General features: G+C 39.6%; 1 protein-coding gene across 2 annotated transcripts in view; it reads right to left on the bottom strand.

The window, feature by feature from the left end:
• Positions 1-632: 632 nt before the first annotated feature.
• Positions 633-17,776, bottom strand: part of Aqr (aquarius intron-binding spliceosomal factor) — a 77,544-nt gene continuing 60,400 nt past the window's right edge. For both annotated transcript variants that reach the window (XM_050132668.1, XM_050132672.1), the window contains 10 exons: positions 17,488-17,697; positions 15,408-15,545; positions 14,222-14,293; positions 12,578-12,765; positions 11,854-12,025; positions 9,220-9,390; positions 7,426-7,511; positions 5,228-5,402; positions 3,221-3,334; positions 633-1,175 (listed from right to left, as the gene is read on the bottom strand). In XM_050132668.1, coding sequence (XP_049988625.1) covers positions 876-1,175; positions 3,221-3,334; positions 5,228-5,402; positions 7,426-7,511; positions 9,220-9,390; positions 11,854-12,025; positions 12,578-12,765; positions 14,222-14,293; positions 15,408-15,545; positions 17,488-17,697 — 1,626 coding nt within the window. In that variant the 3' untranslated portion in view covers positions 633-875. The remainder of the gene's footprint in view (positions 1,176-3,220; positions 3,335-5,227; positions 5,403-7,425; positions 7,512-9,219; positions 9,391-11,853; positions 12,026-12,577; positions 12,766-14,221; positions 14,294-15,407; positions 15,546-17,487; positions 17,698-17,776) is intronic.

Genomic DNA, 17,776 nt, shown 5'->3' with positions numbered 1-17,776 from the left:
ACATGCAAGCAAAATACCTACGTACACACAAAATGAAAATAAGCAAATCTTAAAAAGAACTATGCAATTTAAAAAAAACTGCAAAACACGTGAAAAATTTTAAGTAAGCTTCTGATTCTGAATTGGGCTGCATAATAGCTGCCCTTGGCTGCATGGTGCCCATGGGCCACACACACCTGGGTGACTAAACCATTTCCAGGTCCAAGGAAGAAAATTTGTTCATGTTCTTTGGCAGACTGCAAAGACCTTTACCCCATGGCTATTTATGTCCTTACGGGAAGACAGGTGGGAGCAAGGCTCCAGGCTCGAGCGCCTGACAGTGCGCAGCCTGCCCACCTGGGACCCGGTTCACAGGTCGCTGAACAATACTCCAGTATTGTCTGGCCTTTTTTCTAGAGACACTTACTAAATGTGTGAGTTATGCGCTGGGCTGAGGTTTAGCTGGCAGTATGCATGCTGTCTAGCATCTACAGGCCCCAGGTTTGATCCCACGCAGGACATGAGAGAAGTTTAGCAGAGTGCAAGCAACCCCAGTACTAGGGAGGTGGGCGCAGAAGATCGCGAGTTCTTTAGCTGCACAGGGAGCTCACTCAGGAGAACCTGAAGAGAAAAGGGCAAGTACGCCTTTCACATTCTATAGAAAATGATTTTAATGCAGGTATCATTACAGATACCTTTAGCAATCAAAATTATTTTCTCTTCTGAATGAACAAACAAACCTAAAGTTTATATATTTACAAATTTAAAAATATACAAAATAAGGAAACCAGCTAATAAAAACAAGGACAGAACATCAGTTGGTGTCATTAAAGTCATATAGTGAGTGTGAAAATAATAGTTTATAAATGGAATGTCCCAGGAAAGGCTTCCGTTAGCTATTTGGTCTCTGCGGGGACAGAAGCAGCATCTTCTGCTGCTGCTGCAGACACAGGCTCGGCGGCAGGAGCAGTGGCACACAGGGCAGAGACGTCTTCCATCTCACTGGAGGCTGTCTCGGTCTGACTGGAGCACTCAGGCTGAGAGGCTGGGGTCTCCTGACTCAAGCTAGCGTCTGTTGGGCTGGGTATGAGGTTAGCTTGAGCAGCCATGGTTTCTTCTTCTGCTTCCATTTCTGTTTCTTGATTCTGAACTTCCTCACCTTCTTCCACCATTGCAGGTGGTAGCTGTAAGAAAGTCTAAGAACAAAATAGCATATGAATGTGAGTGTCAAGAACACTGGCTTAGAAAGCTGAGCAAAGCTCACATATTACATCACTTTCTTAATACACAGTTCTGCTACATGCTAGCCATTCGATGTGACAAATTCGACACTTTTGAACAATGACCTTCATTCTGCTAGTGGCAAAGAATATATCTCTGTGTCACATGTAAGTAAAAGCCAACATGAAAAATCCTGAGAGTTTTAGTAAGAGGAGTGTTTGACAACGCTTCTGAGAAAGCACAGTGGTTGGTTAGCATTACCCGCCACATCAGCTCGGGGTTCAGCTTCACTGAAGGTGTCCGTGAGGACAGCCAATTTTAAGAGTAGGACATGGTGGGGAGTGAAGGGCGGGCAGGGCTCAAGCCTCCAGCTCATTCATCTGGAGCAGCACAGCCATCCATGTCTAGCTTTTCCTCAACACCTTGGCAGCTGGAGCCAAGCAACAGCTTCTTTCCTCCTAGATTTTGTTTAGCTAGTCAGAAATTTGAAAACATTTTAAAAGTGCCACTCAACAGCAATGGGCACTCAGCGCAGAGCTAAGAGATGGAGATATACAGACTTGAAATTGGGAAGGTACTAATTTCCTCAAATTGACCACATACAATTTCACTCCTGGAGACAGAGTCTCAATTACAGTGGGCTTTTAAAGGGCTAGAAACTGGCTGGCTGTGTCTAGGTAGAATGGATCATTTTTGAAAAAGAATGGAATTAAAATATTCATTTTGCCCCATTTTAAGATCTGCTTATTCTAACTGACTGTAACCCAGGCAGCACGGTGATGGTGAAGGGGTGGACAGATACACCGAACCGTGGAATACAGTGGAGCACAGAAAGAACACTCGATATTTTGGGTTTACTTATTATCATTTTTTTGGACTAAGGTGACAAGTAGTAGTTCAAAAGAGAATAAAATAGTCTACTGAGGAAATGGCATTATACGATACAATATCCACATATGGATGAATAATACAATACATGGAACCTTGCCAGAATGAACTCAAAATCTAGCCCACTTGTAAACACCACAACCCAAACTATAATTGGCAGAGGGTAGTCTTTGTCAACTGGGGCTAAAGTATATATTTTTAGGACATGAAGAATGAATTATAGGAAAGTAATTTTACATATTAAATATCAAAATTCAAAAGTCTACTAAAAGCTTCTTTAAAAAAATTATAAAAATGTGTTTGATAAGGATCCTGTAGCTGGAAGACTGAAAACTTCCAAGAGGTCATTACAATAATAATGTAAACAGACTCACCCCAAAGAGGATATTTAGGGGGCAAATAACAACACAAAATGATGCTTAAATGAAGAAAATGAAACACCCCACCCCCTCAAAAAACTCAAGCTGCAGTGGGCTCACTACATCAAGTGTGGGTGAGGACGCAGAATGAGCACATTCACATGCTTCTGGATACAACAGCAAGCTCTATTTCAAAAACTGCATGCACCAGATCAGCCAGCAACTCTCCGTGGAGGTAGAAGTACAAAGTTTTACACAACAATTACTTTGTAACAACTCACAATAGAAACAATAAAGTGATAAAATGCCTACCAATAGCTGAAAGGAAGGGACCATTCTGTGAAAGCAACAACTGGAATGGTCAAAAACAAAACAAAACAAAAAACAAACCACGGAGAAACAGCAGACCAAAAAAGTATGAGTGCATATCGGGTGCTTGCATTGGTGTGACTATCTAGAAAGCAGAAACCACACCCCTGTGGGTTTAGAGGACAGAAGCACAGAGTGACATGGGAAAAGTGGGGACTACATTATGCTCAGTATCTAGATTAAGGTGATAGTTTTAGGAGGACACACATACATGATAAATACAGAATGTATCAAATTGCACACTTTGAGCAACTGTACTTGATGCCAATTTATTACTACAGAAAGGTATTAAAATATGAGTGCTACTTGAGTAACAATATCTGACTGTGCATTCTCCATAACAAATTAGTAGTACAATCCAGTCTGCAGTTAGAGAAAAGAGAGTCAACTCTGAGCACGCTCACCTGATGATAATGATGGGTTGTCTGTATCAAATGCATGTACATGTTGTACACGAAGTTCGCCATCTGGGGCATATTCTTTATTACCTGCACTTCATGAGGTGGTCTCTCTCCATTCTGTAAGGAAGCAAAGAGGGAGTGAAGTAGCTGGGGAAGAAAACCCAGCACCTATCATTCCAACGCAAGCCCATCTCAGAATCTATAGATAGCATTAGGGTATGGAGGATATGAAATCCCAAAGTCAGATCCGGAAAGTACTTAATGAAAATTCATGAAAGAATGTAAGACAACAGAGTTGAGTCATTATGTTTTAAGACAACTTTGGGCTGGTAAGTAACATAAGAATTTCTGTATGTGAATTAATATCAAAGAATCATTATACCTCATAAATAGAGGAAATAAATCAACATAGTCTAAAACAGTGAATCTCAACCTTCATTCCCCAATCATAAAATTATTTTTATTGTCACTTCATAACTGTAATTTTACTACTGTTATGAGTTGTAATGTAAATATTTGATAAGCAGGATATCTGATATGTAACCATCAAAAGGGTCGTGACTCAAAGGTTGACAAACACTGGTCTAAAAAGCAACAATTTCCGTTACTGTCAGGAATCCAGAGAGAATCTACAATTATTTCAGACTGAAAATATTAGAACTATTTTTCTATTGATGTTTTTCTGAAGCATTAAATGTTAACACTTATTGTCAATATGTAGCCTGTCAGCCAGGGAAGTGGTGTTCAAATCCCTGTTTTAAGCCTCGCAGCATCTGTCAGGCTCTACTGCGACACTGTCCCTGCGCACAGCCCTTACCCACAGCACCCTGCAAGCTCGATTCTGCGGGTCTGCAGTGCATGAGGGGACTTTGATGGAGCAGTTTGGAGAAAGCTGACAGTGAAGCAGAGTCAGTGCAACAGAGACGTGCATGTAGACCTGCCCTTCTCCTTCAGCCACCTCCGAAGACGGGCGGCTCTCCTACACGCCGTCACTCCTATCATTTCCTACTGTGGGGATGGATCTTGTGGAAATCTAAGACTGTGAAAACAAGTTTTCCAGGACAAAGAACGCTACCTTACAGTAGCAAGCACATAATAGTGAGGCTATAAGAGTCAAGTGTAGAGCTGCAGGGCTTTTGTGACGCCACCCCACAAGCCCCACCCCATTTCCCTCAATTTTCTCATAGCAGCATTTTTTTTTTTTAAAACAAAACAAATAAAAAAGCAAATAGAAATGTCTTTAAAAAGAAGTGGTTAACATTACCACAAAACAAAACAAACACATGAAACTTATTTTGTTTGTTTTAGAAAACTGAAAAATAAAAAGTTCACTGAATATATTTAAAACAATTTCATTTAAAATTTAATTGACCTCTGGGACATTTCAATAAGTGGAAAAAAACAAAACAATAAAACCCAAACTCTGTAGCATGCTCTAAGAAAAGAGAGTAACAGTAATCGTGCGTCTGCACCTTTGTGTGCAAGTATGTAAAAATGAACTCCATTTTACTCTATCCTAGAGGAAGAGTAGTGAGAAAGAGGAGAAGGGAAGGGGAGAGGAGAGGGTTAAGCTGCATGTGTTTTCCTGCCCCACCACCCAGAATGCAAGCTTTGTAAGAAGAACTAAACTAGATGACTGTTAACTGACAACTGATGGACGAGAGGAGGTGTTATGAGGTGATTACAACACGAATTCTTGAGTCACACTGCCTGCTTAGAAATTTTGGCTCCTCCGCCTACCCGATGCATGGTAAACTGTTTAACTTCTCTCATTCTCATCTTCTGCACACGTACAGTTAGGATATCAGAAGCTCCTGGGCGGCTGTGCTACTGGGACCAATGAGATGATGAATGTGTGGAGTTCATTCCTGAGATGCAGTACGTTTCAGTAAGTGTTGGCATATATTAGTTTTATAGTTCTTTGATGTAAGGAGCATTTCATATTCGTGACAGGGTATTCTCGAAAAAGTGGCCAACTATAAGAGAACTCCACAGTGATGAAAGGCCTACCTTTCTGGAGGTTGGGAAAGGTTCTGTTGGAATGATATGCAAATGCAGCGGGCGAGCGGTGAGCTGGCTGAAAGCAGGAGTCAGTTCAAAACAATTTTGGAAGAGGGACACTCTAGCGAAGATATACAGCCCAAGTCTGGCTCTTGACATGGCTACCACCAAACGACGGACATCCCTTTAGGAAACAAAAGAATTTGCATAGTTTGAAATTAATAATGTATCTATGCAGCCTTTTCCTTCTTTTACATAATCCACTAAATAGTCTCATTATAAGTTACTGCAATAAAAACATTAAGGACTTAATAGGCCTAAAGTAAATTAATGTATGTGATCAATAAACCAAGCAAGTGAATGAATGCTTCGATGATACCATCTTTAGTGTGTTTGTGCATGTGTGAGACAGACAACCAACGCACTGGTCTGAAAGGAGCCCTACCCAGAATCATAGCGGTTCAGGTGACAGTCACCAATTACCGCATCACCATCACTATGACAATCACCTTCTTCCACTTTTTTGCCTAGCAAATTCCCAGGTTCTATCAAATATAATTTTCCTTCCTAGAAAATTGACCAGTTTTACTTTAGAAAAGTAATTCCTCTCCCTTCTCTTTACATTCCTAAAGCAGAGTTACACAGAGGTCCCAACACTGGTAAGTGCTAGAACTCCTTAGTAGGAGTTCTCTCACAGAAACAGAAAGGAAAATGTAAAAATGCCGTCTAGGAAGAAATGGAGTGTTGGAGGAAGGAAGCAGTTTATACTATTACTGTGCTGGGTTTCCGTGGCACGTCCAGGAGGCTCTAGCTCTGCATATAAGCAGACACACAGCACTGCACGTCCTTCTGTGAGAACACTGACTGCAGTCTTTGGCTAAGAGGCTTTGTAAGTGTCAGCTCCACAGAACATGAGAAGAATGCAACTGAGATTTTGGGCACATTCAAGTAAAGGAGTCTTCCCAATTATTTGAATGTGTCCCACACTGGGCTCCAAACTGCTCACAGGTAGAGATCATAAAAGCTAAATTTATTTCTATATATCCAGAAGCAAGAACATTGCCAAATTACAGATGGTTAAAGGTGTTTCTAATCAAAAATCCAGACATGCACAGCAATGCTGAAAACCCCTTCTTTCTAAATCTCCCATTCATAAGTGTTTTTAGTTTTCAGAAAATCACGCAGTGGTCACTATAGAACTCAAGTTAATGAATTAAAAAAAAGGGTTTATTTTTATTGCACATGACTGGGTGTTTTGTCTGTAGGACTGGTACCCAGAGGAAGAAGAGGACAGAGAATTCACATATTTACACTTCAAACTCAGAGGTCAACAAAGATGGCCATTCAGACAGCAGCTATGTCAGCTAGGAAAAGAAACTGTTTCAGGAAAAACCTAACTCTATGCTTGATATTTCAATAAGCAAAAATAAGCTAACTTTAACGCTATCACTTTGTAACAATTTCTTAAAACATTATTGTCTTTGCTTACTCTTCCATAAAGGTTATCAGTCTAATAGAATCTGACCTGAGGCCCAAAGAGATCTGGACTTAATGACAATTTATGAGAGCTTGGAGAACCTTCTCTTTATATTCATCTAATAAATTAAGACAGTGAACTCTAGCTCTCCTGAGTTTTGCTAGTAAGTCACATGAGAAGAAGATTTATATAAAACCAAATGGCTGCTTTGTAATAAGAAGATATTACTCCCATAAATCTCTAATACATAAATACATCACAGAAATGATAAAAATAGGCTATTGTTTGTTTGGACCATTCTTAATCCTGGGAGAACAAATGGCTCCTTTATCCTCTCATGAAGCTGAAAGATGGTAGGGAGAGAAAAACCAAAGCCTTATTCACTGAAAAAATGCTCCTGAAGAGGCCCCTTCTACCTTAGCTTCTTTGGTTCCTGACACTGTTCCTACCAGATCCAAGACTATTGAGATCCTACGGCAACACCTTCTCTCTGCACGTAAAGAAATGGTGAAGAAGCTGCAATTACTACAGTCATGAGGAGACACTTGGTAGGAACAGCCCTGATAAACTACACGAGGGGAGATGTTATTACCACAGAGACTACTACAAGCAGCAATAACCATTACTTATAGAAAGCAGCTGACAAATTTAGAACGATGCTGTCCCTGACTCTCCAAAGTGAAACAGACGATAACTTTTAGGAAGAGTATAGCGTCTGAATGTCACGCACCTCAGATGGCCCACAGCCCTGGTCCGCACTAGAGAAAGGAGGATGTAATCGTTCTGCTGACCTTGGAATCTATCGACAGTTGTCACCTAGGAAGAAAAGGTGGGGAATGAGCATATTTTCAAAAGTACAGCAAGGCATTACCTAAACAAAATGCTGGAAGCAAGCATCTTATTTTTAAAATTACCTCAGAAAAAACCTACCCGCATCAGTTCTTGCTTGGAATTAGAGCAGAAGCCAGTGAAGCCACTAAAGCACAGGGAGCACCCTGGGTCACGCCCTCCTGTCACTCACACTCTCGTCTGCTGCACTTGTCTATCACTGCTGACAATTAAAGACCTGTTCTTGTTTTCCGTCGTTAGGCTGCCAAGCTCCAGAAGGCAGGCCATGTTCAGCTGATTAAGTGGCCCCCCAAACACTCAACAACAGAGCTAAGCACACTCACTTATTATTCCATGTGTGCCCCCAGTATTTGTTCATAGTATTCTTGTCAAAGTGAAAAGAAAATCTTCACAGTACTTTTTATTCAGCTGGAAAGCATCCATATGAATAGGGAGAGAGGCTCATCAAGATTCTAGCCACCAATTCTAACTCTTAGGCCTTCATCCCTGCTCTATGAATTCAACAAAGAGTACTGATTCCCCTACATGAATTACCAGTACGGTTCCTCTCATTTTAGGAAGTCTATAAAGCATTTCTTTGGCCTTCACAGAGACACAAATTACATACAACGAGTTCTGACATACTACCACCACAATGCCCACCACCCCGGGCTCTGCTATATAACAAGCAGGCAACTTCCCAGCTCCAGGCAGTCCCTGATCTACTTACTTCATTTTCGGCTGGCTCTGAGCAAGCACAGGAGGGGAGCCCAATAGCATAGGCTTCTGTGTTGTACATAGAGATGTTCACTCTGTCCTGCTGCTGAGCAGCCTGGCTCCCGTTAATGAACGTGCTTGTTAACGGACACTAGAGTTCTTTTTACTTTACGGATACTTAGAACAAAGCTACACTGAGTATTCAATTTGTTTTTGTGGACATGGTTTCATTGCACAAAGTGGAACTGTAAGGCTATGTTAAGTGTATGCTTAACTCGCTAAACTGTCAACCTATTTCTTAAAGTTTCTGAACCCATTTATACACTCACTAGCGATGACCCAGTGCCCAAGTTCCAGCTGCTCCACTGGCCAACACTATCAGCTTTTATAATTTTAACCATTCTGAGGATGTGTCGAATCATCATATTGTATTTATAAAAAATTTAATTTAATTGTATTCAGAGACTCATGCAGCCAAAGCTACAAATATGATAAGAACTGGGGATGGCCTTGAAGTTCTGATCTTCTTGCCTCCACCTCACCAGGGTCAGGATTCCAGGCATGCGCCACAGTGCTGTGTTCATGTGGTGCTGAGTATGGAAGCCAGGGCTTCACGAATGCTAAGCCAGCACTCTGCAGACTGAACTGCTTCATTTACGTCTTCCTGACAGTTAATGACGATAGTGACAACTAGTTACAGGGCAGGGATGCTTTAGTGGTTATCTGTAATCTTCCATGAAATATGTCCTGTTCACTAGACCATTTTATAGTAGTCTGTCTTATTCAAAATGACTCTTATTAGAACTGACCATTTTGAAGCAAGTCTTATGTGTAGACACTATATATGAAAATTCTGTTGCCATCCTGACCTTCTAGAAAGCTAGCTTGTGAGACAAAGTGGAGCAATATAAACAACTTATAAATAAATGCAAACCTTGCCCAAAAGGTGAATATGAAACATAATACACCCATAAACTACCTTGTTTGGCCTTCCGATCAATGGATTATTCCCGCATCGCCTATTGATGATGTCCCGAATCAGGTGCTTTTGTCCATTGTACGTTGTCAGAATACTGATCTTGTCTGCAGGGTAACCAAGCAAGCACATGTACATGAAGAGTGCCACTACATACTCTGCTTCTCCGAGGTTCTGTAACGCAAACACAGCCACACTGGACATTAAGTTCCCTATTTTCTACTTCATAACAGCTGCAAGAGGCTTGCCTATCTATCACCTACTTATTTTCAGCACATCTGAAGTGAAAAGTTAATAACCTGGATAGACAACCGAAAATTTTTGATAAGTTGAAGGATAGCCTTGTTCTAGGTTAATATTGATAAAACCCTGATGTCTGTAATATATTTGTGGCAGAGGATATAGAGGTAAATATGCCTGGGGCCACAAGAATCATGATATATAGTCTGTATAACATACTATAACTGCAGATGTGGAAACAAATATTAATATTAAGGGGTGAGTTAGCTAGGAGCCCATACAATGTCCAGTCTAACCGGATGTCCAAGTAGCAATATTACAACTGACTACACTGTGCAGAGCTTTTCCAGCCTCTTCTGCCTCCTGATGACTCCTGTGAGCTTAGCCCTGCTGTCTCCCTTTACCACCTGAACTGGACTCATCAGGTGAGATGTGCTCTCAAGCTGGCAGTCTGGCTTATGGCTAAGTTCAAGCTTCTGGGTAAAGATGGGTGACATGGAGCTTAAAAGCAAGGGCTTTACTGAACTTCAAAGTGAGAAATCTGACCCAGAGCTACTTAATCCAGCTCAGCAGTGACCAAGTTCAAGCATCAGACGAGAAAGTAAAACAAGAACACAAGCACATCGTGAAAAGAAAGCACAAAGATAAGAAGCTGGATTCTAGGCAGAGGCAAGAGGAAAATTACTGGATGAACTTCAGAGACACCATTTATATTCAGGTTCCTGGTGACAGACAGCCTCAATTATCTTTCATTTAAATTCTCTAGTTCTTTGGAAGACAGGAGACAAAAGAAGCCACGTGACTGTAAATCTCCATTTTCTATATTGGTAGCAAAACACATTTATCTAAGGATCAGCTCCAATATAGATAAAAGAGCAAACCAGGGACCATGGAAATGACCTTATGTGATAAATGTTAAGACTGAATAAAATTCAGTTTTGATTCAGGTATTTTTGGCAAGATCAGTGCACTGAGTTCTCAGCAAATAGAAGGCAATTCTTTATTTATGTGAGCAATGAAGATCGCTTAGTTCAGCACACTGCTTGAGTCAGATGTGAAGTTTAACAGACAAACAAGTATACTTAATGAACATTTTAGAAGCTGGGCCAAGTAAGTCAAGGTTGCTTCAACTTAGGGAGTTTTATTAATTTTTCATTTATTCTCTCAGACACTGATTATTGGGGAAGGTAAGGATTTCAATACTTCAGAAATACATTTAACCAATAGCAATCATCATTTGAGAATACCCGTATTTCTTGATATACTGAAAACTCACCCAGAGATAGAATTAACAAGTAAGGAAACAGATGAGTAACTTGGATACCATTTCAGATCAATACCATTTGGTGGCTTAGGCAAGGACTCAGAACCACTTTATAATGAAGCTATAAGGAGACACCAATCAACTCCGGAACTCCTTCAAAGGTAGGTATCAGAAAACATGTTTCTACTTTGAATAAGGCTCTAAATGTGTTAGCATTTAAAGGTCACATGTGTTTTAAGTATATGAGAGAGTAACATCAGTATTTCTCATGTGTAGAACAGGAAAAATCTGATAACTGATTTAAATTACTTATTTTCAAACTAATTTGTAGTGAAAATATTTCAGTATTTTATACGCATCCAACTTCTGGTTAAAAATTATTAAGGAGTGAGAACAGTGTTTTTTTCTACATATGACAACTTACGCATCCAATTATTTTCCTACTAGAATTGCAAGATCAAGTACTGTCTGACTTTGTGATTAACTACTAGTAGGGATTTACTTATTCCTTTCTAGGTGAAGTGTTTCTCTTTTCTGTTGGTGTAATATTTTTAAAGGTTTATTTTTATTTTATGTATGTTATATATGCTCGTGTGTGTGTATACACACACGTGAGCACATGCTACCCAAGAAGCCAGAAGAGGGCACCAAATACCCTGGAACTAAAGTTATGGATCACTATTAATCTGCCCTATGGATGCTGGGAGATGAACCCTGGTCCTCTACAAGATCAGCTTAGCTGCTTAGTCATCTCTCTAGCTCCAAGAGTATTGTTTTTTTTAAAGCAACTGAGCTCTAACAAATTTTAGTTAGAAACTTCAATATATTGTTTTAATTTACATTTATTTTTTCAAATCAATTAAGGGTTTTATTATTTTTAATTTATTAACAAGAAGGCCCTTTCTTACCACATCACTACATACTTGTCAATATTTGCTTTTAGTACTTTCTACTGAGTTTTTAGTTATTCTTTGTGCATCTTTGACCCTTCTGAAACTGACTGCATTTGTGTGGTAAGGTGAGGTTGTAACCTTTCTTTTCCTCAATGGCTGCCTACATGACTCAGTGTTGCTGAATTCCAGGTACTTCAGCCAGGCAAATGCAAGACAAACTCCAGTGTCACGAGGTGTTACCTGATAGAAGTAAGGGTTAGGCTCCGATTCTCCCACTCCCTGGAAGTCTTCCACATTGATGAGCTGGAAGTCATAGAGCAGGCCAGCATTGGCTGTGCTGAACTCTGGCAGAAGCTGCACATGTGGTAAGTTGCCTAAGTTCTTGTAGCGCCAGTTGTAGAGGTTACACAAGCTGTCCCAAGACAAAGAGCCCCCGAACACAGAAGATTAGCAAGGTGGGACCTTTCAGGATACAAAAGGATATTTTAAGGAGCCACAAATTTTAGTTGCCAAGTTTGTTATCTTTTTTAGCAACACTACTTTGGCAACTTTAGGCTACTTGTGGAATGAAGATCTTCCAAAAAGGATGGCTCTCCTGTGCTCCTGTGTGAGCACTGCTGCTACGTCATAACCCGCAAAGCCTCTGAGTGGGGACACTGGAGGACCTGGGTGGTGGCTGGCATTCCTTATGGAGTTAAACCACAGTTTTACTCTTGTTTACTTTTGCTTTAGGTTTTATAATTACATTAAGGCCATATCTTTTGGAGAGGATGGAGTGAAGCCCCTTTAATCCTTAATATCAATTAATGAAGAAAACAACTGATTTGGTCAATATATACTTTATATAATAGGCAATAAACACGGTTTCAGATTTGTAGTAGGTAGATTTATAAATCTTAGAAGAGGCTAAATTTTATGTAAAAGATTTTCAGGGAACCTATATTAATTAGTAGTGAATCTTCACCTTGCCCTGGCTCTCCCTTGAGCATCGAGGTCCACAGTGGGGACTCCAACCCGCACAAAGCGAGTGAAAAGAGACTGTTCCATATTTGAGTACTTCTGAAAGGCCATGTTCTTAATGACTGGAGGTAACTGGTGGTGATCACCGATCATAATCCATCGTTTCAATCGGCTGAATCCATCTTGAGGATTCTAGAAATGAAAATTAAAGAAACACCAAAATACTGTAATTAATACATTACTAACAGGGCTCTAGCTTACCAAACACAAGACTTATTAGTCATCACACGACTTCATTAATTTACAAATTCTCAGCCCTCACCAGCTCCATGAAGGAGCCTATCACATGCACAAGATGAGTTAGTTGGCAAAGGAGCAAGGGTGACTGGTGCTATTGACTGACAGCAAGAGTGGGTGAAGGTCTGAGAAGGCCTTCAACAGGGTAATCAGAAGACACCTTGAAGGTTAAGGTCAGCATTATGCAAAACATAAATAAGGAGAAACGTGCCCAGAAACAGAAGTGGAAAGATGTCAAAGTGAATACCTGGTATCAAAAGTATGACGAGAAGTTTTAAAGATCTTGAGAGTAAAAACCATACCACTAATAGTTTTGTATACTATTAACTTCATTTTCTTATTCTACATGCCCCCCTGTTCCTGGAAATATATCCTGCATCAGATATAATAAGCATTAAATTTTATATGATAATTTATAGAAGCAATTTGACAGCTAAATTTATATGTAAATTAAGTACTATCTAGTATTTTTTTGGTAATTACACATTTTGTTTTAATACTTCAATAATAAAGAACATCATATAACAAGAAACATTCTGAAAATACTACTACTTGGTTTTAATTTTAGGCATACAATTAAGAAAAGCAATTTCTCCAGAGAACACTAGAAACAACCATAGAAACATCTCTAACAAAAACAAAAAACCAAAAAACAAACAAAAAAACCCCACAGGTAATTTATCTTCCCTCCAAATAACATAATAATGTAATTTTCTTGATTAAAACTCATCTTTTAAGCCGGGCAGTGGTGGCACACTCCTTTAACCCCAGCACTTGGGAGGCAAGAGGCAGGCACATCTCTTTGAGTTCAAGGTCAGCCTGGTCTACAAGAGCTAGTTCCAGGAAAGGCTCTAAAGCTACAGAGAAAGCCTGTCTCAAAACAAAAACAAAAAACAAAAAAAACAAAAACAAAAACAAAAAACAAAAAGAAAACTCAACTCATCCTTTAAAAACCGTATAAACTGTGTATATAAAACTGTGTGTATATATAAACCATGACTATTTTTTATTTCTATTATTTTTTGAGACAAGGACTCATTATATAGCTCTAGCTGTTTTGAACTCACTATGTAGACCAGGTTGGTCTCAAACTCAGTCTGCTTCTGCCTCCCAAATGCTGAGGTTAAAGGTGTGTACCACCATGCTTGGCTTAAAACACAGATTTTAAAACATCTCTCAAAGGGAATACAAAGCCATGAGTAGATCAGAGAAAGAGTTTACAAGCTGAAAAAATGGGACAACAAAGTGAACTCAGGGAGAGCACGAATCGCAATAACCAGCATCCTAAGTACAGCTTAGAATGCTGATGCCCAAGATTCTCAAAAATCTGTCTCTGACCTTTATTTCTTACCTGTAGAAGAAGAGGTATGAAGGTTTCTATCTCCAGAATCTGAGCAGCCTCTTCCATTAAAATGTTGTCATACTAAAAAAGAAAATCTTGTCAAGCTGAAAACCCAAGTAGTTACCACCTTAGGCCTAAAACTGGTCAAAAGCCTTAATAATTTCATAGTAAAAGAACAATGTATAATCTATGCAATCTAGCTCACATTCTGACAATTCTTCATCGTCCTTAACCTCAGAAGGTGAATGTTTACAGATCTGAAAAGTGAGGGTTTTGGTGATTACTGCTAGCAGTGACAAAGACTCTGAAAATTCAAATTTGTGATTCAATTATTATGTTCCACTTTAACTGAGTTGTAACCTCTCCATTTGTCATACAATAAGTTATTTTAATATCTATAGTGATATTTTATTTATGTTTTATATTAATAAAGCTTGCCTAGAGGCCAGGCAGTGGTGTCACACACCTTTAGCCCCAGGATTTGGGAGACAGAGGCAGATGGATCTCTGTGAATTCAAGACCACCCTGGGCTACAGAAGATTAATGCAGAAAGAGATCCAAGTGATGATGGCTCACACCTCTAATCCCAGTTCTAGGGAGTCACACGCCTTTAATCCCAGCACTGGAGAAGAATGTAAGGCGGGTGAGACAGGAACTCGTGCTCTTTCAGTCTAAGGATTTCTTAGAGTGAAGAGCTGGATATTTTGCTTTTCTAATCTTCAGGTTGAACCCCGATATCTGTGTCTGGGTTTTTATCATCTGTGCTACAATATCTCATCTGACGACACAAAGCCATTGTACTGAACAGACAGTGGGGTTGGATGCACGCTTACTATGTGAGTAGTGTTTGTAGATACATGTCTTGGGGAAGGATTCTGAAATACTACTTTCATAGCTTTTAGATCTGTTTAAACATTTATTTTAAATAAGTGATACCCAGAAAACCTGAAACCTGAACTATGATGATCTAGTTAGACAATTAAATGATAGATGCTAATTGGAAGACATATTACTCAAAAATTAGATTTAGCTTCATTAATCATTTGAATATTACATTATCACAAACTTCTCAAAAAAAAAAAAAAGAGCTTTATAAGTGAACGAATCCCCAAGAAAGAAGTCTAGATCATCACAAAAGAAAAGAGTGAGGAAATGAAGACCCAATGAGACGATGCCTTAAGATGGAAGTCTTTACCTTGAAACCCAACTTCACCAAATCATGTCGCTTCAAGGCAGCATGAGTACAGGTCATAGCAATGATTTTGGCTTCTTTTACCAACAGGTATTTAGATCTATCCAGTCCACTGCGAAGCAGTTCCGAGGCTCTGAATTCCTATGGAGTAAACACCAGCAAGAGACAATGTTAGACTAACAGTTCATGTGTACACAACCACAAGCCACCTAATCAGACAGTTCTTGAGATATTGTTAATACAATAAATGTAAACCAAGCCTAATAAACCATAACAAAATAAGCTAAGCCTAATGAGTTATAATTCCTTTTGTTATTTGGTTGCCAGTTGAGTTCAAATAAGAGCTTATATTCAAGCTATAATTTGGATCTTTTTGCTTATAAAGTATTGTATTTACATTATAAAAAAGCGCTGAGTAAATATCAATTATCAACATACCTGCATTATTCAAAGTCCCTCTGAGAAAAGAAAAACTATTTAATATATTCCTACCAAACAGCAAACAACTGGTTATACAAATAACAAAAGACTAAAAAGCCAGCTAAGAGGATGAATTAATCTAGAGATTGGCAACAGCAAGGAAGTCACTGTTACTACTAGAGTAGGAAGGATAAAAAGGAGAAGGGGGTGTCATCATAGCTACCCCACCAGCTGGAACTATAGTAGGCTAACCTAAAAGCAGAGGGAACTGAAGCTGGAAATTCTGAACTATCTCTTTCCACCTCCTACAGCACCTCTCAGGACAAGGCTGGATCTAGCGAAAAGGCTGATCATGAAGGCAGGGCCATTACATCTGCAAGGATTGGAGTGAAGCTCAGCTGTGGCAGAGGAGGGTCAGGTACAACAGTATCAGGGCACCAGACCTGAACATTACACACACCTACTTTAATTTTCTTCCTTAACATTTTGTTTCTCAAATAACTTAGGCATTACTGATTCAGGTGAGGTGCTCTGAATACCCCTCCCTGCACTCTGCAAGAAGGCAGGCAGCTGCTACTATGTACTGAATACATTTTTATCCTATGATGTTTATGTAATAGCACTATAATTTTCAGGTGTAAATCCACCTACCTACTTTTAAGTATTAGTATTTACTAAATACCAACTATGTGCCACATACTAGGAAATGGGATGGAAGCATATTTAGAAAATAAAAGAGATATAAAGTCCCTCTTCTTTGAACCTGGAGAGACAGCCTCTACATGTTCTTACTAAGAAACAAACTCAAAGATGACTGTTCAAAAAACTGCTACAAGGAGTGTTTGTCATGGGGTCCCCAAAAAGGGTATACAACTGGCTCTCAGTCTTCTCTATCTCCTGTAATCATGGTCCCTGCTTCACTTCCATATCAGGATAAAGCATCCTGGCTAATACAAGAACTTTATTTTGTCTGTTGATCACGAGGAACTAAGAAATGGCATGTCTCAAATTCCCATTCAAAGAACTACAGTAGTTTCCTGAGAGGCTGTGATATCAACAGCTCCATTGGCAGAGTGCTTGCCGACTGTGTACACAGCGTGGGGTTCAGCCTCATCGCTGTATGGATTAGCCGTGACGGTACACATCTGCAATTCCACTGCTCAAGAGGTACAGGAGAATCAGAAACATAAGGTAATTTGCAGCTCCACAGAGAATTTGAGATGAAAAAGAAAACCAAATTCTAATGGAAATATTGCTTTTTTAAATAAAAAAGACATAACTCATTTTAATTCTTGCTTATTTCTTAACTAAAACTACCTGGCTGAGTGTGGGAAGGCAGAGGCAGAAAGATTTCTGTGAGTTTAGGCTAACCTGTTTATTTATGTAGAAAGTTTCATGCCAGTCAGGGCCTACAAAGGAAAATCTCTCTCTCTCTCTCTCTCTCTCTCTCTCTCTCTCTCTCTCTCCCTCCCCCCCTCCCCCCCCCCCCCCCCCCCTCCCCCCCCCCCCCCCCTCTCTCTCATACACACACACAGTAAATATTTTCAAAACCTTTTCTTAATCTAACAATTTGGTTTGCAATATCTGACTATTTAATTTGCCTCACTAAAAAGATAAACCACAAACATTTAAAGAAACATTAAAACAAGTTGAGAAGCCTTACTTCAAGCTGAGTGAAGATTTTCTTAATATGCCTGAAGCACCCTTCAGCAATTTCCATATCTTCTTCATAAGATCGCCCTTTAAAGATGGGTTGAGGAGCATTGGCAAAATACTCGTGGAATGGGAAGAATGTGGCGACCTCTGCGGCGTCTAGCGAGGTGCTCCCTGTGTTTTTCACTCTGCTTATGTATTCTTCCCAACGTGACATTACCTGTAGGAAAACTCGAGCTGTACTTTGCTGGCTGGGTTATGAAGCTAGTGAAAACAAACTAAACAGTCTGACTCTAAAG

Source organism: Alexandromys fortis, unplaced genomic scaffold, assembly GCF_014885135.2.
Source record: "Alexandromys fortis isolate MF-2015 unplaced genomic scaffold, M_Fortis_MF-2015_v1.1 scaffold_6, whole genome shotgun sequence".
Taxonomy (NCBI): Eukaryota; Metazoa; Chordata; class Mammalia; order Rodentia; family Cricetidae; genus Alexandromys; species Alexandromys fortis.
This window is presented reverse-complemented; position numbering and strand designations above follow the sequence as displayed.